Here is a 23,058-nt window from a genome sequence, read left to right on the forward strand (position 1 = left end):
TACCTACTCCCCCCAGCAGCACAAGGGGACAGGGAAGTTACGGGTTCCATTTATCACACATTGTCTCTGCTGCTCCTTCCTCCTCAGTGGGAGGACTCCTCACTCTTCCCCTGCTCCACCGTGGGGTGTCTCCCATGGAAGACAGTCCTCCATGAGCTTCTCCAATGTGGGTCCTACCCACCGGCTGCAGTTCTTCCCGAACTGCTCCTGCGTGGGTCCCTTCCACGGGCTGCAGTCCTTCAGGCACAGACTGCTCCAGCGTGGGTCCCCCGCAGGGTCACAAGTCCTGCCAGAAAACCTGCTCCAGCGTGGGCTTCCCACGGGGTCACAGCCTCCTTTGGGCATCCCCCTGCTCCGGCATGGGGTCCTCCCCAGGCTGCAGGTGGAGATCTGCTCCCCCGTGGACCTCCCTGGGCTGCAGGGGGACAGCCTGCCTCACCGTGGTCTTCATCACCACGGTCCACAGGGGAATCTCTGCTCCGGCGCCTGGAGCATCTCCTCCCCTCCTTCTGCACTGACCTGGGGGTCTGCAGGGCTGTTTCTCTTACACATTCTCATTCGTCTCTCCGGCTGCCATTTCTGTGCCCCAGCAACTTTTTTTCCCTTCTTAAATATGTTCTCCCAGAGGCGCTACCACTGTCACTGATGGGCTTGGGCTTGGACTTGGCCGGCAGCGGGTCCATCTCAGAGCCGGCTGGCATTGGCTCTGTTGGACACAGGGGAAGCTTCCAGCAGCTTCTCACTGAAGCCACCCCTGTAACCTCCCCGCTACCAAAACCTTGCCACACAAACCCAATACAACCTGCAATTCCACACATACCATCAAAAGAAAGGAGATGGGGGGGTTACATTTTCAGAACACCCTGATGCCATTTTTGTTTAAGGAATTATGGAAACTACATCCTACAATGAACTGGGAACAGAGCTCAGTCCTGAAAGTACTTTCCCTACAGCAATATTGAACTGTTAAGCCGTGGGTTAGGTAATTGGAAAGGATTCTGTCTTTGAGAGCCACAGACCTCCCTTGAATCCTGTGGTGTGCAGTATGGCTCTTTTACTTCTCTGTTAGCAGTATAGCTCAAAATAGTATTGTGCCTGCTCCTCCAATTTCCATTCCAGTTCTTTTTCACTTGTTTTAGAGAAGCAGCTCTCGACTTCCAGTATACCAGATGCATTGATACTCATCATCACCCTACCCTTCCTGCTGAAGAAAAATGTATCCCAGCTTATGGATCTTTCTGTTAATTAATGATAACTAGTCATTACTCTATGGTAATTTGACATTTCTATGGTTTCAGCCTACCACCTCCAGGCATCAGCTTTTTACCTCTTTGAATTCCTCCCTTAAACCTTCCCATTCCCACCGTATAACATTCTTGTATATTAATCACATATGTCCATAATAACGTATGGATTAGTCAGCCTCACCTCCAAAACCTGCCTGGACAAGGCCCTGAGCAACCTGATGTAGTTGATCCTGCTTTGGGCTAGACAGTCTCCACAGAAGCCTTCCAGCCTCAACCCTCCTGTGAGTCTCTGTGGAATGATTCAAACAATACAAGCCTATTTTAGCTGAATTTCAAATAATAATAGAATGTCACTTTTCAAGAAGGTTGCAATCAGTGAATAATAGCAGTAACTTTTATGTGCACAATAGAAACCTGTACTTGTAAACACCTCTTCAGGCACCTGAGTATGCTAGACAGATTTGTCCTACATTTGTGAATAATCTCCTAAACCTATCCAAGTGTATAGATAAGAAGTCTGCTGTACATGCCTACATAAATGAATATCGGTAAAGAACTACAGACTGAACCCCACAAGTTTTCCTCATGTGAACTGAACTTCTGAAGTTAATGGAGCTACCCATGTGAGTAAGACTTCTAAGAGCTAATACTACAGGATGAGCCAGATGCAGCACCTTCAATTTTTTTTTTCATACGTTTGCTTAGATTCATATAAATAGTACTAGCTAGTACTAAGATCTGTCCATTTCCACGTACTGTGCCACATTTTAATTCCTGCACTGTCCCTATTTTGAAGACAGGCAGTAGAGGTAAGTCGCATGCCCACAGTTACAGGTGGCTGGTATCAGAACAGGGTAGACTAGAACAGCTTCTGCCTCCCATTTATGGACTCAATGCATCTGGAGCATAGGCCAACATCAGACAGCAAACATAGCCATGGTCCGATGAAAAATTTACAAACACAGTCTGTTATCTTACAGTCAAAAATCAAATCCTGCTTTCAAATGCAGTGATGAGAATTCAAAATTGTTCTTGGAGAATGAGTTTTCTGATGCTTCACTGGCATGACTGAGAGTAGGATTTGCTGATGCCTCCCAAATGCATGTTGTTACCCTCTTCCTGAGAGCATGTTGCATGTTAAAGAGCATAATCCTGAAAAAAGCTTGATCAGCTAATACTCGGACCTTGACAAACTGGAGATAATCCCAGACTGTTGTTATAATATTCACTGTGATAGCATGCAAATTTTCCAGGCTGTTCAGTCACACCAAGTAATGCACATCCATTGGTTAACATGTATGCATAATTTTTAACAGATTTATTTGTCTGTAGGTGAGCACTCCTTACCCTGGAAATCAAGAAGCTCTTAATGTCCATGGTGAGTAATTTTTTTCTCACACCTTGGTTTAAATAAGCTTTTTTTGGTTTTTTCTTAGCTAAGCTCTTCTTGCTTTTTCTTGGTTATTGCATAACTGTTTGAGGAGGAAGAAAAAAGCTTAGGTCTGCACTTTGAAGACTAACATTCATAAATAAAGCAATGCAATACAGTTTCTGCAAGATCTAATCTTAGAAGTCCTCTGTCAGAGCAGAGGTGTCACACATGGCTGCGACGAATCGTTACTCTCTGCTTTGGCAGTGTTCCTAAGATGCAAATTCTGAAGTCCCCCTGATACTCCATCCCACCAAGCAGCCAGGTGGTCTCATTCCTCCAGTGTTTGACTGATGGTGTCGAAACCACTTCCCTTCTCTGAGTGACTGATAAACAAAAACCACAAGCTTGTAATCAGAGCTCCCATCTTTTGGCTTGAAAGAAAATTGTCACAGGCAGGGTCAACACATGCTGGCTGCTGGAGTCCCAGAGAATATTGCCGAGGGAAAGAAACAAGCTATTAAAGATTCTTTCTGTGAGGGGGTGGTGATTTTTCTGGCAAGACAGAAGAAATGTTTCTCATCCCCTCCTTCACTAGGAAGGTGAGGCCTGTTGAAAAGAAAAATAATTTCAGGGGTTTGGGAGTAGCTAGGACAAAACCATGACAGATGGACAAAGAAGGAAGGAAGACTAATGGGGAAGGAGGATGAGAAACTCCACACATGAGGACCCTGGGGAAATTCTCACAAGGCTGGAGAAGTTTTGTTAGTTTTCACTCCTCTGAATGGAAGGGGGTTTCACAACAATAGAGGGTCAAATTTGTGGGGTACAATGATGCCCTGAGCTTGCTTTCTGAATCCTTACCACTGAATAACTGACTCATCTCTTACAAGTGAAAGCCAAAGTCTCGTGCTTGGCAAACTGTCCACATTTCTTCAGGGCTATGTCCACAGAATTAAGTCCATAGAGCCTAGGTTGCCCAGTGCTGCTCCTAAATTCAAAGACTCCCAATTGCTTGTGTCCCCTGCACACAGGAACTCCAACAAATTTCTCTGTCTGTATTTTTGTTTTTAACAAAGTATCCATGATGTAACAGAACAAATGTACACAGAGAACCTGAAGTTCTTGGTTCAAGGCACTTTCCCTGGTTCTAAGAGTTGACTCCAAGCTGATAAAGGACATTCTGCTCTTTTTAGACTTACAGCCTAGGTAAAAGCTTGAAAGTGAGGATTTTGACTATGACAATTTTGTTTAAAACTTGTTGGTTTTATTCAACTAAACATTATAGTTTCTTTTCTCTAAATGCATACTAACTCTCAACCCAAAGAGTAAACCCTGAAGTCACTCCAGCACGCATCCCTTCTTTCTTTGGTTTAAGGGGGAAAAGTCACCATTTATGTACAGTTTTCATGCCATTTTAAGAATATTGTAATGGTCTGACTGTTCCATTCTTGAGCTAGTACTCCACCAGTTAAGCACAAAGTGGTCACTTAGGGTGCACACGAGGCATTAAAATTAAGGCAAGACTGCATCTGTGGTTCAGCGCTTTTGTCCTTCCTCAAACCACGCTCCAAGGATGGATTCAGTTACATACCGAGGGAAACAGGTAGCAATTCTGGACCAAAAAAATGGTGAATGCTGATTGAAATAGTGTTGCCTTGACCAAATTGTGTGGAAGTCCTTCAGTTCCAAGGGTAGCAGAAAGTTCTGTCACAGTTTTGCCCCTCCAGAGCTTCTTGAAGCTGGAGAAAAAGTTAGGACATTAAAGCAAAGTCCCAGAGCATCCACAGGGAGCAGCTGGCAGTTTTCTTATAATACAGTAGTACACAATGGAGAAGGAGGTCTTCTCAAGATCACAGAGGAAATAAAGTCAGTGGTCTTCCTCCTTTTCTTCAACCACTTATAACAAAAATTTATTCCTGCCTATTTATTATACTTTCAGTGTAATTTTATGGAAAAAAGCAGTAGTGCAGCCTCTAACATACAGCCTGAACCTGTTTCCCAGTTCCCATGTTCCTGGGAATTAAAACACTGTTCCCATGACTCTGCAAAGGAGTCTGGAGAGTTTACAGTTTAATCAGCAACATAAAATGAGGCCCCACTGCTCTGTCAATAGGCATTTGACCATGGGCTCACAGCTGGAGGCTGGGTCACCAGACAGATCACGGGGATATCCACGGGAGTATGACCAGCTTTCACTTCTCATGGCTGAAAAGACGAAAGAGAAGGGTGGAGAGGAACTATCTGGAAACTTCTGTTGTAACATAGGGCTCTGAAAGGGAAGAAGTCCATCTCATTCTTCTGTATTTGTAGCCATTCTGCACAACTAGAAGAAGGAAAAATGCTGTAAATATTTTTCAGACTAAGGCTTTCTTACCAATAAAGTCTTTGTTTATTTCTTACCAATAAAATCTTATTTAGAAGTGGCACCAGGTCACGGAGCATGGACTAGGTACCCAAGCAACAGATTGTTTCTGTGCCTGCCCCAGTGAAATTCACAAATGTAATCAGATCAGGTTAGAAAAGAGCCAGTGTTCTTAGTGACCCACTGACTCCCAGCATAGACCACAACTGACCACAGGGGCTGAAGATATCACAGGCAGGGAACCATTAAAAATTACTTCAAGAGATGTGTCTTGTATCTGCTTGTCATTGTATTTCAGTACCCTTCCTGCCCATAACTCACAATAGGATCACCTCCCCTTAAACTTGAAAAGGCATTTCTGCCTGAAGGAAGTGGCTATAAGATGTTATTGTGGCAGAATCATGTTATTTTACATGAATTTTGCAAAGATATTAGCAATTACTCAGGCAGAACAGAGAGAGAAATCAGAACTAAGATGTCTAAATACTCAGGGGTCATTTTACCCAGCTATGTGATAAGGTAAGGTTAGCATGGAAGTTGAATAGCATCTGGAAAAATAGGTTTATCCAGATGTATTTGGGTGTAATTCTACCCTTAGCTCACCTGGATGGAAAATTATGCTAAAAGCATTTCTGTTCTCAGAGAACATTTTCGTCATTATTAATGCTTTTATGACATGAAGGAGCAATAAATGATAACATTTTTGACATTCACAGCTGCAGATATTATCATTTATTGGTTTGTTTTGGAGTCTGGAGGTACTAGAAGATGTGGTATCAAATGCAGAGCCATAACTCAAGAACTGTTTCTGCACTGGCCCCAGTGAAATTCACAACTGCAGTGAGAACAGGTTTGTTCAGAGGGTCTTAGGCTAGGTGGTTGGGGAAGGGAGAGTGAAAGATCGACTTGTAAGAGAGAGGTTGTCTTGCACATGTTGGGGTTGATAAGAGAGGACAACGAGGCAGCCATTCAATGTTCGTTAGGAGACTGAGACAAGCAAGGGACTGGAGCCACGTGCCCTGCATGTATGGAAAAGTCTGGTCTCACCTTGGGTGGTTTGATGGTCACTGCTATAGTCTCTGCTGTTTGCAAGTTCTCACGAATTTGTGATGCTTTTATGGCAGGTGCTAAAGCAAACAGAGATTCCTGGGGACTGCGCAGCTCAGCGGACTTAAAAGGAGAAAAGGGAGACAGAGGTGCTCCAGGACCACCAGGTACACTAAATCTGATATGGCATTGACATCCTGAAAAGGAATACATGTTTAACTTAAAAAGCAATTCAACAAAGTACTTTGATGCTTACCCCAGCAGCCTTACCTGCCTAAAGATGTATACTTAGGTTCCTTGCTGAACTGACACACAGAACAACAAAGCCCATAACGTTATCAAAAATGTCTTCTGAAAAGAACTATCTGTACAGCACATTTGTAAGTATTACGAAAGTGTTAAGTGCAAGAATAGATATTGAAATGTAACTGGCTGGTCAGAGATTTTTTGAAATCTTAGAAGGACATCATGTTCAATTCCTGAGACATCATTTTGTTGTCAGTCTTTTTGAGCCAATTGGGCTAAAATCCAGTGCTTCCCATCTCAGGGTAACACACCTCTGCATTCTGAGTTCAAGGCAGTCACTTCTTGATGCCAGTCCCACTTCCAGCTGGAACTGGAACAAGATGATTTCCATGTCAACCAACTTCTTAATATTCTATGCTTTATTTGTGATAATCATGAAAAGTCTGTGTGAACTAAAAATACCAATTCACTGATGGTAGGAACATCATAACAGATGTTCCTTACCAAAGATTTACTTTTCTGTATCAAAAAGTTGATACACATTGCTAATTCTTACACATTCAAAAATAGTTACAGAAACAAGCATCCACTTGAAAAGACAGCTATTACAAACTCTTCCTTTTCTATACATTTTTTGAAATCTCATATACTGAGGTAAGGCTTTGGTCAGTGCCAGAAATCATTTGAAATAGTATATCAAAGCAGTATATCAAATTAATGTTGCTGTACCATATTTATAATCTTTGTCCTCTTATGTGTTGATAATAAATACAAAACTACATCTATATGGATATTTCTGTCTTTGTTCCAAAGACACAGTTCTGTTGACTGAAGATGATATGTTGGTTATTTTTAAGAGGACATCTGTTCTATTAAAATCCATTTTCTTGTCTTGTCCTCATTAATTTTTATTTTGATTAATATCCAGTGCCTTAAAATAAGTGGTTAGTGCTTCCTAGTCATCAATAAACTTGTAAAAAGAAGAAGGAAGAAGCATTCCTAAACAGAAATAAAGAAAATCTTCTCTTCTGTGCTGTTTTATCCACCACTAAGATGTCTGCTCCTTCTCAGGTTCCATATTTAATGAAAATTAATGTCCTACAAGTATTTTTGCCTATAACTGATGATTTCAGGTGCTTCAGAAGGAGAGGATTATGAGAGGATTATGCTTATCATCTTGTAAAACTGCAGCTACTGAAGGATAGTGAAAATAACACAAGAATTCTGGTTAAACTGAAAACTGAATTCACCTTTCTTATAAAATAACAGAATTTATTCATTTGTTTGCCAACTGAATCCAAACCGATTGACTAGCTTCAATATTTTGTGAAGCTAAAATCTGTTGACTAAGACCAATTCCATTGCTGCTCTAAAAAATATTCCTTTTTGGTTCTTGCTTGTTGATGTGGTTGCTAAAATATTCTTTTATACAAACCAGTTCTCTGGGTCTCACAGATATCCACATAATCATTGACAGTGAAAATTCACAAGCCATAAGTTGCAGGGTAGTGGAATATGATTAAAGTACAGGAATTTTTCAAAACCTTCTCTGAGGGACAGATGGCTGAAGCTCCTTCCACTACAATATGTGTTGAGTTCCAGCAATCAGAAAAGGTTTCTGAACTGTGCTACTTGTCCACCAGTGGATTTATTTTTTCTTTTCACAGAACGTCTCCTCTCCAACCTTACAAAGAGGTTCTGTTAATTGATAGCATGCAAAACTATGAAGCCAACAGAAAAAGTGGGTAAATGGCAGGCCACACTTTATTTAGCTACTCTGTATAGAGGGAGGCGTAGGAAGTATCCAGAGCATAGGTGCTGTGTTCCAACCACATGGGCAATGCTCCAGCACAACCCCAGTGTTTCTGGCTGGAGGAACACAGGCTGGAGCCTTGTAACAAAAGACATTTAGAAATAGAGGAGGAAACTTCACTATATCTTAGTCTCACACCCAATTGCCTAAGGCTGAAGATCTGCTAATTGAAAATGCAGTGTTTATTGCAGTGTGCTGGCCCTTGACCATAGTCAACCCCATTCCTTCCTCCGGGTCATTCCCCAAAAGACCAACCTGGCATTATGGACAAGTTTTCACACTCCTCCAAATCCACCCTTTGGCCTGTTTGTTTGTCCTGAGACCTTCTTTTCTGTATGAAGAAGAAGTTTCACCCTTTTCTCTGTGAATCCTGGAAGGAATGGAGCTAAAGGAAAATCAGTGAGGTGGAGCAAGATGGCTTCTCGCTGAGCAAGCATTGACTCTGGTAATAAGTGAGTTCTGTTGCTCCAGAGGATAAGTTAATTTCTAGATCAGATCCCAGATCTGAAAGCAGTGTAGCCTCCCATCTTCTAAAAGAAAGGTCACCAAAGTTCTGTGACTTTATGATTGTTGGGAGGGCATGATTTTGCCATTGATTATGCACATGCAAAGCGCTGTTAGTCCACTTCAGCAATATCTGAAAACAAACTGAAATGAAAATGTCTGATTTTTTACTTCCACTTTGAATGGTGGTCTCCCTTTTCCTCATGTAACTTGCCCAAGAGTAGTCTGCTTGCTGGTCATCCTAGAAAGACCTCAGATATTGCCCAGTGTAGAGACTAATGCCAAGCAACATCCAAGAAGGACACCTACCATTCCATTCCACCTGGCTGTTCCCCATCCCCTCACATGGATCAAGCAAATCACTGCAGTGAGCTGTAATTGGCAGGGTTGGAATAAAATCAAAATAGTTGCCATAGAAGGAATACATTTCTGTCCCAGAGTGCAGATGTATACAATCTCTATTTGACTTAATTGTATCTGAGACAGCACACAGAGACCTGAGTCCTATGGCTGGCATAGGGTTGGACCCAAACATCTGAAAAATTACTCAGAACACATTTGAAGAAAATGCATCGAGCTGTTATGGGCAGCTGTAAAACAGTCTTTTTTCCAAGCGTATGCAAAACAGAGAATATCTGAAGGTTTTTTAGACTTTTTGTGCTGGCCTGACAGCTTTGGCTGACCACCATTGACAGACAACACACCACGGGTGGTATAACCACTAATACTGCTACTGGGTTTTGTTGCAGAAAAATGTCAAGAAACAAATAATTATTCTATGATTAGCAGCATGGCAGTAACACTGTTTCTTTCTCTTGTCAGTTATGGTACTGCCCTTGCATGAAAGATAACGCAACTACTGATTGGCCACCCCACTGCTGGCAAAACTTATGGAAAGTGTTTCTTTTACCTGGGTTTCCATCGAAGGTGTTAATTTGGATGTTTCTCTTTTACCCTCTGCCCAGCTGCCATTTTTTCAGAGAACTGGGAATTTTTCATCTTTGAGCCTTCTTCGCTTTCAAATTCGTCTGAAATTCACAATCAGATTCAGAAGTTATTAAGGTGGAGGAGTGACAGACAAGATAGGGCATGTAAGCCTGGCTTTGTTAGGAAACCAAACTAAAAATATCTGTTAGATTTAAAGGTTAATGTTATTATTGTAAATATTTTTCCTTTAAGCTCCTAAACCAGTAATATCCAAAGCAGTGCTTTTAAAAAGAAAATTACAGATAATTATTGTACTTTATTGTATTTTCTTCAATTTTCAGGTCCACCTCTGCCTCCATCATATTTCAGCCACTTTATTAATAGCATAAAGGTAATTATATCCCATTTGTGTTTGAGTTCTGTTAAGCTTTTTTTAAAGTGTACTTCACTATGAATTAAGCATAACACAGTATAGCATGGTGAAATACACAAAACAGATAAGAGCATCAGCAATTACAAATTATATTAATTTCTTAAACTCCAGCTGCATAGACAAGTTTATTACAAGTATAGAGGTAGCAGATATCAGTAGTATATAAAGATTACTTTTGAAAAAACTTTATTACTAAGGCTTTTTACCTTCCTGGTGGTATTAAAGTGAGTCATAATTCACTGTTACCTAACATAAGTTGGTATGAATTATCTGCCATAAATGAATGCTTTTGTTTCCAGGCCAGCTCAGGTAAGAGACATCCATTACCTAAAGGGCTTCTAGAAAAATTTAGCAACAATTAACACATGGCAGGGGGAAAATCACTTCTGTGTAATACTATTTATCTTTTAAGCACATTGACTGAACTAAGTTAAAGTGATGGAAACTACTGTTCCTGGAATCTCTTGCAAGAAAGTATACCCATATCTTGATGTGTTTGGTCTCTCTCTGTTCCATTATTCTCCTGACTGCTTCAAGTGACAAAAATGAATACCAATGCAACATTATTTTAATTTTTTTAAGTGAACAAGGCTCTTTATCAGTAGATCTGAAAAAATTGAATCAAGTTATCATTTAACGATGCCACCAAAAGCAGTGTACTGTCAGTTTCCTCGAAGGACACTTAGTGCCTTCTGGGTTTCAGATTTTGTTTCTGCTTGGCTGAGTGCACCTAAGTTATTCCTATGACATAAAGTGCCTCATGCATGCATGGCAGAGCTGATACGGCTTCTTTGATTTTACAGAGTAGTGTCTGTAGCTTTACAGCTTTAGCAACAAAGAACTCATTTTTCATCTAGTCCTTCATCTCTGCAAAATAGCATGCCATACAGAAAGCTTTATAGTCCTGCTTACTGGGAAACAAAAAAGAAGAAAAGTCAGAGGAGGACCTATACACAGCCATCTCTACTGGCTTTCTGCAGCTACCTGCCATTCTTGCTTTGCCCTTTGCCTCTTCTATTCACAGGCTTATTTCTCAGAAAGGGGAAACAAAGTAGGCCAAAAAAATTTGAAGGAAAAAAAGAGCAGACAAACAGAAGGAAATAATGAGAGGAGGAACCTACAAATGCTGTGGCTCATTTTGCACGGAGAGATAATGACCTACCATTTAAACGCTTCTTCTTACCTATCACTCTGTTCCCCAAACTAAGTGATAACAGTGAAGGACAGGAGCAGACATGCAGTTCAAAGTGTCTGCAATTTCGTGTGGTGTCTCTTCTGTTATCCTGGTACACAGCCCTGCCCTCCTCTCTCTACCTATACAAAGTAATCTTCACTTTGCCACATACATTTAAATATCCATCCATTCCATGTCAATCTTGCTTTGCTTTTTCCTTGGTGATGGAGAAAAATGGAAAGCCAGGATTTATGCTTCCTCCAACTTTCTCTTTGCTTCCAGCTACAGCACAGAACAAGGTTTTGATGGGTAGAATAGCAGGAAAGAGCAACAGAGGCATTTTCTCTGCCTCCACCTAACCCCACCTCCTCCAGCCCCTGTCCTGAGAAAGCCTTGCAGCCTCCATAGAGAAAGCATTCCTTTTCATTCCCTATCACAGAAGAAGGAAGTGATGTCAAAAATATTTTAAGCAGATGCTTTTCTTTATTAAGCTCAGAGATTTCATGTAGCTTTAAAAGATCAGTGCATAGAGTCCTGATCTCACTTCAGCTCAATGTTTTAAAATGTATTCTCTTTAAAGGGTGAAAAAGGAGACAACGGAATCACTGGTGCGAAAGGAGAAAAAGGAGAACCAAATGGAGGGTTTTTTCTGACAGGACCTCCTGGACCACCTGGAAGACCAGGACTGGTTGTAAGTCACACAAGTTGTAGAATAGGAATGTTTGTGGGTACCCATTGCTTTAATTTAGGATGCACTAAAAAGAGACAAACATCAAGATGATGCTAAGAACTATATAAAAACTCATATGCTAACCATTAGGTGAATACGAGAGAGTGGCACCAGGCGTAAACACAAGACATTTCACTGCTGTGCACAATTAATTTGCTATGAAAAATTGATGCAATGTTATGCTCAGCTGTCTAATACAATACATCAGTATGTAGATTCATGCTATTAATAGCATGACAAATCAAGGCAGTATATATAATAAGTACTACTACTTATATCCCCATAAAGGCCAAAATAGGCTATATAAAGTTAGACAGAGGCTGACTTGAATATTATGGGCCACCTAAATAATTAATCTAATTTTCTATTCCAGTAATCCAAAAACATGAACAAAAAGTCCAGTGTGTACCCGTCCGGATCATTCCTATAAAATTCAGCCACTATCTAATCTCTACCTAGTTGTTTTACCTTCTGGTAGTTGCCACCACAGCTGCTTTGGAATCAAATGCACTAATCCTTTGGAAACCAGTTTATCCCTGAGATCTGTCAACAAATGTGTGCATTGCATTACTCTGTTGTCATATTCTGTGCCAAGGAGCATGAATGGGTGGGTCACAGCTGAAAACAAAGTATTAGGTTAGCAAGCCCACCTTCAAAAATCCCCCTGGCACTATTCCACGTTGCTGAGAACCATCTCCCTGTTTAGAAACTGTTCTACTGGCGGGAAGGAGATGGTTGGCACCACTGAGATCCATCAGAGACTGAGCTCTCCTAGTCCAGGGTCCAAAAACTGTTCCAAGTATGCAGGCCAGTTTGAGCAGAGGGAGCACGAGCCCTCCTCTTTCAGGCTGAGGACACACTGCTAAACTGGAAATTTAGAGACTTGGAGCCTTTTTAATCTGGAAGACTGGCAGCTGGAGAGCTCAAGAGATATGAGCTGACATTTGGTCACAGGAGGGAGAAGACAACATTCATCATGAGACATACACCCTGCATAGACACACTTTATGTTAAACCTTTCCACCATGTACCTTCCGACAAACTCTTATCAAAAGCGCATCAAAGCGAGTAGTCTAAGCATGAGCAGAGCTGAGATCCAGGACTTTGAGAGTACTGTTGAGAGTTTTGCAGATATCAGCTACTCAGAAACAGGTGCAAGAACTTCAGAAAGCTTTCTGAAACTTAAATTCTTTAATTTAGTTTAGTACGTGGTCAGATTTTTAATTTTCCATTAATATCCATGCCTCCTTGAAGAAAATTACGTACAGATTCATGTCTCAGCAGTGGTCTGGTGGCAGGCCTTCAGAAAACATTGCCACCAGAGATGAAGGCCCTGCAGCAGTGAAACCGATACATTCAAAGAAATACTTTTTATCACTGATAGGGACCAAAAGGGGATTCGGTTGTTGGACCCAGAGGACCTCCGGGATTACCTGGCCTGCCCGGCTTACCAGGTTATGGAAAAATTGGACCTCCTGGCCCACCTGGCCCACCAGGCCCACCAGGACCCCCTGCAATATATGGCTCAGGTGAGAGGGTGTGATGTTGCTTTCCACTGTATACACAAGTGCATAGGCATGTGCCCACACACTGCCGCTTCCTTTACATCCCTGTTCTTCCACCTGCCCACCCTCTCCATTGCTCCCCTCTCTCCTCCTGCCCTCTACCCATTTCTCCTGCGAGGTGTGTTGGAACTGGGAGCACGAAAGGGACAATTTCTCTGCAAAGTTTTCACCGACTAGTGCCATGGGACCACTACTGCATGAAAAACCTTGCTGTGGCTGGGAATAAGTCCACATAACAGAGACAGGCTGCCTTGAGAGCTTTGCAAAATCTATCAAATTGAGCAGCTGGCTAAATTTGGGAATATGTTAGTGTGGGTCAAGATGCTTTGTGGTGAATGGAGTTAAATTCAGTTGGTGGCCAGTCACAAGTGGTGTTCCTCAGGGCTCAGTATTGGGGCCAGTTCTGTTTAATATCTTTATCAACGATCTGGATGCAGCGATTGAGTGCACTCTCAGTAAGTTGGCAGATGACGCCAATTTGGGTGGGAGTGCTGATGTGCTTGAGGGAAGGAAGGCTCTACACAGAGGGATCTGGACAGGCTGGATCGATGGGCCGAGGCCAGTTTTGTGAGGTTCAACAAGGCTCAGTGCTGGGTCCTGCACTTGAGTCACAACAACCCCATGCAGCGCTACAGGCTTGGGGAAGAGGGGCTGGAAAGCTGCCTGGCAGAGAAAGACCTGGGGGTGTTGGTCAACAGCCGGCTGAATATGAGCCAGCAGTGTGCCCAGGTGGCCAAGGTGGCCAACGGCATCCTGGCCTGTATCAGAAATGGTGTGGCCAGCAGGAGCAGGGAGGTGGTTGTTCCCCTGTACTGGGCACTGGTGAGGCCGCACCTTGATTACCGTGTTCAGTTTTGGGTCCCTCACTACAGGAAAGTCATTGAGGTGCTGGAGCGTGTCCAGAGAAGGGCAACCAAGCTGGTGAGGGGCCTGGAGCACAAGTCTTGTGAGGAGCAGCTGAGGGAACTGGGGTTGTTTAGTCTGGAGAAGAGGAGGCTGAGGGGAGACCTGATCGCTCTCTACAACTGCCTGAAGGGGGTCAGTCTCTTCTGTCAGGTGGCTGGAGATAGGACAAGAAGAAATTGCCTCAAGTTGTGGCAGGGGAGGTTTAGATTGGATATTAGAAAAAATTTCTTCACCAAAAGGGTTGTCAGGCACTGGAACAGGCTGCCCAGGGAAGTGGTTGAGTCACCATCCCTGGGGGTATTTAAAAGACGGGTAGATGTGGCGCTTAGGGACATGGTTTAGTGTTGGACTTGGCAGTGTTAGGTTAACAGTTGGACCTGATGATCTTAAAGGTCTTTTCCAACCTAAATGATTCTATGTTTCTGTGATTCTATGTATAAAGGCAGTACCCACAGTAGAGTTTAGGTCTAGAATGAAACTGCTGGAGAACTGCTTCTAAAAACTAGTTGTTAAGCAAACGCTAAATAGAAACAAAACTTTGGGAGGGTTAGTTACTGTACCTTTAATAATTTTCAACTTATTGGGTTAGAAAAGGAGTAAAATGTGACACAAATGGTCATATCAGGGGACAAACTTTGCTAACAAGGTGGCACTGGAGCTTCAGGTGGATTATCTCTAACTTGCATCAAAGGCAATACATGCCTATAAACGAAGTGTCACAGTTCAAGACGTTTGTGCTTTTGACTCCTCTTGGGTCACAGGTCTGCTAGTGACAAGCCTCATACTGTTAACGTCCAGCCCTTAGACTAGGTTCTGGTGGATGGGGTCCTGGGTTCCTCTGACATTACTCGAGAGGTTTGCCTGAGCGAGCAACCCTTGACTCCTCCCTCTGGGAACTGTGGCCAGCATGGGAATTCAGCCAGATAAAACCAGAGCAAAACATTCCTTAATCTCAGCTGAAGACAGCATAATAACAGAAAGGGAATTGTTAACTGAATAGAGAGGCTATAATGCAGATCTGTCCTGCCTAAAATTTGGGCAGGTCCATTTCTGAGAACTAACGATCAGTCTGTTTCCCCACAAGACCTGTGTCTCCAGTATGCTGGTTTGGGGAGCAGACCTCTCAGTCTCCAATTTGTTCTCTCCAGGTATTTCTTGAACCTGGTCAGACTGGTTTATACAGTTGCCCAGGGACAAGGTGAGACTTCCGACCTGTCATACAGTAAATATTATTGAGTGTCTATCAGAAGTTCATCCTCTGAAGAATATTTGAGAAAGAAGAAACCCCTAATATGTTCAATGTTGGAACATAGGCCTGTACCTGAATTAGCCCCTGATGATCATAATATGGACAGATCCCCAGCATCCATAAAGTTCATACAGGCTTTCAGGCCTTTTCCTGTGTAATTTATATTCATCACTTCTGAATATTAGCTAAAAGACCCAGTCAGACAAAACAAATTATTATTAGTACTCCATCGCTATACTTCTGCTTATCCTCTCTGCCATTAGTCTTCACCATTCTTCTACACATTTTCCTCTTTGCTTTGTAAGAAGCTTCTTTAGGCAGCACACTGATGTGTGTTAGTTCATTTTACTAAATGTTATGAACACAGATGCAGCCTCCTAATTGAAGAGTTACAGATCAGTAAAATGCAAGCTCTGGAATGCAGCGGTGCTCTCAGGGTTAGCCTTTACTGACTCTTCAATGGTTCAAACTATATTTTAAAAATGTATCTTACAATCCTTTATTCAGACTATCAAACTACTTCAGAGTAGAAAGATAAAATAAAAGAGAAGATAGTCGATACTTTTTCTTCACTGCAAGGGTGTCAGAGAATCTATAGCTCCACTTTCACTGAGGGTCACTGTGATCCTGATTCCTTTGAAAATCATGAAGGCAGAAGATACGCTCCTCTAGCTTATCTTCTGTTCCTCTCCTTCAGTCCATTTAGTTCCTGTATCCAGTAAGCTGTGGATGAGTGGACTTTGGTTATTGTGGGGAGGGCTACCAGGTGTGCTCAAGAAAATCTCTCCAAAGGGTGGTTTCAGAGAATATTCTTACATTCCTCCATTTCTGCTTCACTTTTGAAGAGCGATTCTGTCCATGCTTGGGATTAAAGCACTATTTGCATAGCTAACAGCAGCTGAACACCATTATGAAGTGCCCAGCAGGGTAGGAATTGGGGAGTGGTTAGGAGCTGAACCTTGCAGTTCTTTGTGCATGTTTCATACTGCAGATTCACCAGCAGGCTAGGACATGCTAGACTTCCCCATGCTTAGGTAGTTTGACAACTATCCACCAGCTATCAGACCTCTTTCTTCCAGGTCACACTACCTCTCATCATGCCTTATTGTTCCTAATCAGATTTCTTCCTTTTATATTCCCTCCCAGCAGTATACTAGTGTACTCTCCTGGATATCCCCGGACCTCTTTTGTTGCCCCCACTTTGCATCTCTCTTTTCCTCTACAGAAGGAGTTTCTACTTGTGGTTAACAGTTAATACAAGATCTGCCCAGATCTCAGCTACAGAGCCCTGCTGGAACACACCATGATGCTCAGCAGGATCCGTGTGTAGAAGCTCTTTCTTCTGAACAGCTTCAGAGTTCCATTATCATGATATGCATTTGCACAAGATGCTTGCTTTCAGTCTTCCATATCTTTCCTTCTTTCCTTCCTTAAAAGAAAGGAGTTTTTACTCCAGAAAACAGGGACTTTCAGCCCCAGGTGAAGAAATTCAGTTTTGGAGTAAAGACAGGTACTAGGTACTAGAAGTTGTGGACCACAGTCTAAGAAGTTCAAGTTATACCACTGGAGAATTCTTTGCTGCTTTGAAACATAAGCTGAGCTTACCCTTGTGGATTTTTTATCTAAGGAAAAGTTCATTTTGTTTACTTCTAGAGCAAAAGATACAATGACTGCCTCAAAGCCTATATAGGCAGGAGCTAAAAGTTCTTCCTCTTCCATATGCACACCATTAGCAGCTAGCAGAAGAGCATTCTGGTCAATTTAAATGAATCTGATTCTTTATTTGCGGAGTATCTACAACAGATTGCAATCTGTTGACCTTAACTGATTGCAATAGATAGCAATCTGTTGACCTTAACTTCCAAATAACAGAGAAGAGACTAAGTCTCACCATTGCTTTTAAAAAATCCTTAGAATGCATTTTCTGTAGTTGGCTTGAACACAGCTATTCAGAACTTGACTCTGTGACGCCTATGGCTATTTAAAGCTCCCACTATTCCTGGACACCAGCACTAAGTCCTTTCTTTATGTCACTCACCTTTTCTCTCAAAAAAGATGACCTTCAACATGTATTGTATGCTTGTTTTATTTTAGCAGCCGCAATGCCTGGGCCACCAGGTCCTCCTGGAGAGCCAGGGCCACCTGCAACCAGGAATCTGGTAAGACAGCAAAATAAGGAGGCTTGCCATTGAAACCTTGCTTCAGATCTTTTGGTGGTCATTGGTAGCACTGGGAGAGGAGGGAAAGCTCTGTCCTGTGTTTTTGTTCATTAGACTGTTTTCTGGTTTTCTGAACCTTGTAACTTTTCAGCAGGGAATCGATATAAGCTGGGAAAAGTGACGAGAGGAGAAGTCTGTCCATTGCCTTATTAGTAACAGCCTATTCAAACAAATGCGAAGATTGATGGCATGCTAAAGTAACGGCAAGCTGCATAGTCCATGTTCAAAGCAATGTCTCTGAAAGAGCGTGGCAACTTAACATGCTGAGATATTAGAATAACTACTGAATGCCCAGTTTCCATGAAAAAAACAGTTTAAAACCCAGTAATATAGGTCATTTGATTCTAAGAAGAAAACTGTAGATTTCCCTAGAAAATCTAAAAATTGCTGTGCCAGAGAATACATACAAATTTAACTGTTTCCTTTCCTTACTGCATGAATCAAATCAGAATTGTATCCCAGATATCCATGCAGTAAAAATGACAGCTAAGATTTCTGTCTTGCTAATTTCTAAATTAAATATTTGTAGTTTCTAAAAAAAAAATAATTCAAGCTAACAGAGGGGCTTCATTGCAATTTTTTCCTTTTTCACATTCTCACATTATGGTAGAAAAGCAAATTCGCTGGATACGTTTGGCAATCATTTGAGAATGCACTAATAACCAAGCAGACTTTCAGATCATCTACCTCATATCAAATGAACTAGCAAGAATCTGAGTGTAAGTTTCTTAATGCCTTCCCACCATAGTGTCGTACCTCTGCTAAGTGCCTTTTCTCATAGAAATTCAAGACCTCACAATGATTACAGATCAGGGGAAAAACATGTTCAAAGACTGGTGCCCCAAGGTAGAGGACTGTAGTTACAGGCTGGGAGCTACTGTCTTAGATAGGAGATCCAAGCCCACTTAGGTCAAAATCAGCATTAAAAAACAATATGCAAATCTATAGTAGGGTCTGCATGATTCAGAAAGCATTAATATGCCTTCTGACACTGAAGAAATGAGAAAGAAATAACACTCAAGTGTCCAGAAATACACTCTCAAGAAACTTGCCCCTGATTTTACACTAACTGCAATTATCAAACAGATTGTAGAAGCAACTGTCTTAGAGAAGACTGTGTTCCTATCCTCAGGTGACAAAGACAGAGGTAATAGGTGCAACGTCTGTATCTGAAAGACATTAATTTAAGCCTCGTGTTGATTTATAAAAGAGAAATTGAAAAATACTTGCTGTGTAAACTAGTGGCATCTGGAAACAAAATTAAAGGGATGGAAGAAAACACCCTTAAAGAAAGGAGATCACAACAACATTAAGAAAAATCCAACAGAAGCAAACGTACCTAGAATTGTGTGTGATATTTATAAGCCTTATCAAATCTCTTCTGAACTCTGCCATTTTGATCTAATATGCTAAACTCTACAACATAGAGATGCAATGATTTTCACTCTGCAAAATTAACTATTGGTGTAGTTCTACTACAATCCAGAGAATGATGATGCCGCTATGCCAAAGTAGCAAGATATTTATGTTATGGAAGCTTTTTGTACGAAATGATGTAAAACTGACTTCATGAGCATTTCTTGCAGAAGCAGCCTTGACATTTATGTGTTCAAATGAGACTTCAATTTAACAACTTAACTTGCAAAATGTTTTGTGCATCTGATGAAGCGTGTTTTATTTTCCCACTTGACAGGTTACGACATTCCAAAACATTGAGGGTATGTTGGAAAAAGTTCATTTTGTAGTAGAAGGTACGCTAATCTATCTGAGTGAAACCAGTGAGGTTTTTATCCGTGTTCGAAATGGATGGAGAAAATTGCAGGTATATTCCACTGCGTCCTAATCCTTTCCAACTCCCTTACTCAAAATGGAGTTGCAGATCTTTTTTACAGGGGTGGAGAAGTATGGGTGCAAAGATGCCTTTTTTTAGTTCAGAAGCTCCTGGTGATATGGTTTTGTTTGCTTTTCCTTTTGCGTTCTTTCAGCTTGGTGAGCTAATTCCTATCCCTGCTGACAGCCTTCCTCCTCCAGCCATATCGAGCCATGTAAGTACAAAATACTGGACTGTGAAAAAATGAGTCTAGATGTGCAAAAATGGGCAATACATTTGGCAGAAGTTGCAGGCAGATCCCTCCACAACGTGATTTTCCACTGAGACTTGTCAGTTCAAAATAAGCATCCTAACACTACATAAGCTTGCAAATTGGTTTGCGCCAGCCAGTCATCTGTTTCCATCATCTTCTGAGACTCCAAACACTACAGAGACAAAGCAGCATCTACAAAAAGCAGAACCAAGCAGGCTGCCTAAAAAAAAACCAAACAAAACAAAAACAACCAAAAAAAACCACAAAACCACCAAACCCAACAGTATTCTGTTCTGTAACACTGAAGTCAGTCATATCAAGCTCTGGTCCCTTTCAAGGAAATTCAGAAAAGTGTTCCTGAAAAGCAGGTTTTCTTTAAAAGATTATAGTCCTGTATTCAGGGAATATTGTCATCACCTGCATGTAGCTTATCTGACAGCATGCCCGAGGGTCTATTCTAAAGCCTCAATTGTTAGTTTGTACCTGACACCGTTCTGCAAGTTACTTTACCAACCTGCATGTGACCATGCTGTCTGTCCCAAAAAATCATAGGAGGATGAAAACCAAGAAGTGGCAAAGGGAATAGAGAACAGTCTCATCGATGACATGTTAATTGATCTGACTGCTGAGATAATGAAAGAGTAAGAGGGTGCTAGGAAGAAGCAGCGAGAAGGAAGATGGCCAGAAAGAAATGAAAAGGTTAGAGTAGGTCAGAGAGAAGTGCACTTAGCACACCAGGAAAATGTCTAGTCCTCATGTTATAAGAAATCGTCTGCAGCCTCCAGCTGACACCACACGAGTTTCCCAACCAGTACAGTCAGCGGCTTGTTACTCATACTTACTGTAACTAGAGAAGAAAACTGCTGTTCTTGAAACAGCCCTGAAGATCATCGACCTTCTGGTCTCTACATGCCAATCGCTTAGGAAACGGAATTACCAAGGCCTAGAGAAATATTCCCACCGACTACATTTTCTGTTTCCACATCCTCCTCACCCTTTCAGTTTTAATTTTCCTGAACTGGTCTTCTGCTCTGGCCAAGAGCAGGCTGCTTCCATGCAGCACTGCAGGTGTGATCCGGCACGGACACCAGCTCTGGCAGAGCACTGGGAATGGGTCTAGCAAAGCAACTCTGGCCAGGACAGCTTTCAAACACACATTTATGTGACACACCAGATTGATGACATATAGATAAAGTATTCTGGCTGCACGGGTTGGGTTTATTTTTCAGAGGCAGGATGGTTTCAGATTCTCCAGTGTTCAATGTTTGCTTTATTTAGAAAATTATTGAGTGTCTAAAATTCTGATCTGAGTAACGTGTTTAACATATCTGTTTGCATGTGTTAAAATAACAGGGATTTCAGTCTCTTCCAGCACTGACTCCAGTATCAAATATGAACAATGGAAAACCAGCAGTAAGTATGAGATCTGTATTGCAACTGCATAGCTGTGGTTTGAAACATGACAGTTTGCATCTTGAGGGAGACTTGTGATATCTCCTCTTCAAATTCACAGATATTACTTTAGAAATTTACAATTACACTTCTTGAACTGGTTTAGACATCTCAGAGACAATTTTAAATTTTTTCCTCCAGATCGATTTTCATCATCCTAGCCCCTTTCCTATCTCAACAAAATAAAAAAAAAAATCCTGCTTCTGACTTAGGAATACCTCTTCACTTAGTGATTGTACCTACAACACACAGTAGTTTTTAAGTTAACAATACTGTTACAATTAAATCATTAAAATATTCATTAGAATATTTTCTGTCTTCATGGCATTTCTTGTTTTAGATAGACATTTTAGAATCTAAGCCTTCATTTAAAATACTTTAAAATCTTTAGACAAAGCAAGGTAACTGAGTTATATCTTAAAAAAAAAAAACAAACCCAAAAAAGCCCCAAAAATAAAAAATGCAGGTTAGTTCTTGTATCTGTACTGTTTGCCTTAAGCATGCTACTTCTTGTATTTGATAACAGTGAATTTTTAAATGGTATATGGTCACTTCTTACTACTTATTTCCATGATTGTAAGGTTTGGGATTTTGTTTGTGTGATAACTCCAAGACTTCTGCTGAAAAATATTAGCTATTTTTAAAAGAATTTTATTTTTTAGGAGTATATAATCTTCATGGTTTCCTTAATGTTCAAAGAAAAATAGGTATTTCTGCTGTGGGTCTCCTAGCTTTAAGAAATGTAATGTTAGGGCAGCAAATAACTTTCCTACCTGGTATGGAAGGCACTAGTTCTTGTGCTGGCAGGAGGGGGGGGGGGTGTCTAGTTTGTTTCCAATATATGTCTTCCTAGTATAATAAACTTTAAAAAAAACGGTGGCTTTTCTTCTTTTTTTCTCCAGCTGCATCTGGTAGCTTTAAACTTGCCATTTTCTGGTGACATGCGAGCAGATTTTCAGTGTTTTCAACAAGCCCAACTAGCAGGTTTGACGTCCACCTATAGAGCCTTCCTCTCATCACACTTGCAAGATTTGGCCACAGTTGTCAGAAAAACAGACCGATACCATTTACCAATAGTCAATCTTAAGGTAAAAATGAGTGCTTAGTACTTGTTATATTAGGATATGCTGTAGGTGCCCCAAAATCTTGGAAAATGGCAAAAGCAGAAAGTTTCAACCCAAACTGCATTTTGTAAAGAAGCAGCTTTGCTTTGTATTTTGGAGTCAGGTTCAAGAACCAAAGAAGTAGCGATAAAGTAGAAAGTTACAGACTGCCTCACATTTCCTTTGCCTTTTCAAGGGTTGCTTTTTTTCAATATCCTAAGGGTAATGGTAGAAATAAAGCTATGAGAATAGCCTACTTTGAGCAGACTGCTGACAGTACGATATTTGGCTTTCTGGATATTGTTTATATCAGCAGGGAAAGTCCATCCTCATTTCTCAAAGATAGCTATTGTGTTCTACCTTGTAGTATGATCACAGAGCATAGTAGGCTATAATGCCTATTTTTCTCATTTCTAAAGATAAAGGCAAATTCTGTGCTTGGGAGTGGTGCTGGATTTACCCCAATGAAACTGAGAGGAGTTGAGCATGAGTCATTTTGCGGTCTCACATAAACAGACACACTCTAAAACTGAGGAAAACAAACCATGTCTCTGTAGCATTGGCTGGCTCCCAGAACAAACGGCCAAAGAAACCTACAGGAATAACACGTGATGCTTGGAACATG

General features: G+C 41.3%; 1 protein-coding gene and 1 long non-coding RNA gene across 4 annotated transcripts in view; one reads left to right on the forward strand and one right to left on the reverse strand.

Moving 5' to 3' along the window:
- Nucleotides 1-23,058, forward strand: part of COL15A1 (collagen type XV alpha 1 chain) — a 155,366-nt gene that overhangs the window by 129,698 nt on the left and 2,610 nt on the right. For 2 of the 3 annotated variants that reach the window (XM_075052254.1, XM_075052256.1), the window contains 10 exons: nucleotides 2,580-2,625; nucleotides 6,106-6,195; nucleotides 9,860-9,909; nucleotides 11,706-11,816; nucleotides 13,240-13,384; nucleotides 17,670-17,734; nucleotides 19,488-19,616; nucleotides 19,780-19,839; nucleotides 21,232-21,291; nucleotides 22,233-22,418. In XM_075052254.1, the coding sequence (XP_074908355.1) occupies nucleotides 2,580-2,625; nucleotides 6,106-6,195; nucleotides 9,860-9,909; nucleotides 11,706-11,816; nucleotides 13,240-13,384; nucleotides 17,670-17,734; nucleotides 19,488-19,616; nucleotides 19,780-19,839; nucleotides 21,232-21,291; nucleotides 22,233-22,418 (942 nt within the window). The remainder of the gene's footprint in view (nucleotides 1-2,579; nucleotides 2,626-6,105; nucleotides 6,196-9,859; nucleotides 9,910-11,705; nucleotides 11,817-13,239; nucleotides 13,385-17,669; nucleotides 17,735-19,487; nucleotides 19,617-19,779; nucleotides 19,840-21,231; nucleotides 21,292-22,232; nucleotides 22,419-23,058) is intronic. The other variant, XM_075052255.1, reaches the window with a different exon arrangement.
- LOC142042388 (uncharacterized) overlaps nucleotides 2,642-23,058 on the reverse strand; it is a 43,271-nt gene continuing 22,854 nt past the window's right edge. The window contains exons 2-4 of the long non-coding RNA XR_012653740.1: nucleotides 9,502-9,619; nucleotides 6,029-6,225; nucleotides 2,642-4,942 (exon numbers count right to left, since the gene is read on the reverse strand). This is a non-coding gene — a long non-coding RNA (uncharacterized LOC142042388). The remainder of the gene's footprint in view (nucleotides 4,943-6,028; nucleotides 6,226-9,501; nucleotides 9,620-23,058) is intronic.

This window comes from Buteo buteo, chromosome 20 (genome assembly GCF_964188355.1).
Source record: "Buteo buteo chromosome 20, bButBut1.hap1.1, whole genome shotgun sequence".
Taxonomy (NCBI): domain Eukaryota; kingdom Metazoa; phylum Chordata; class Aves; order Accipitriformes; family Accipitridae; genus Buteo; species Buteo buteo.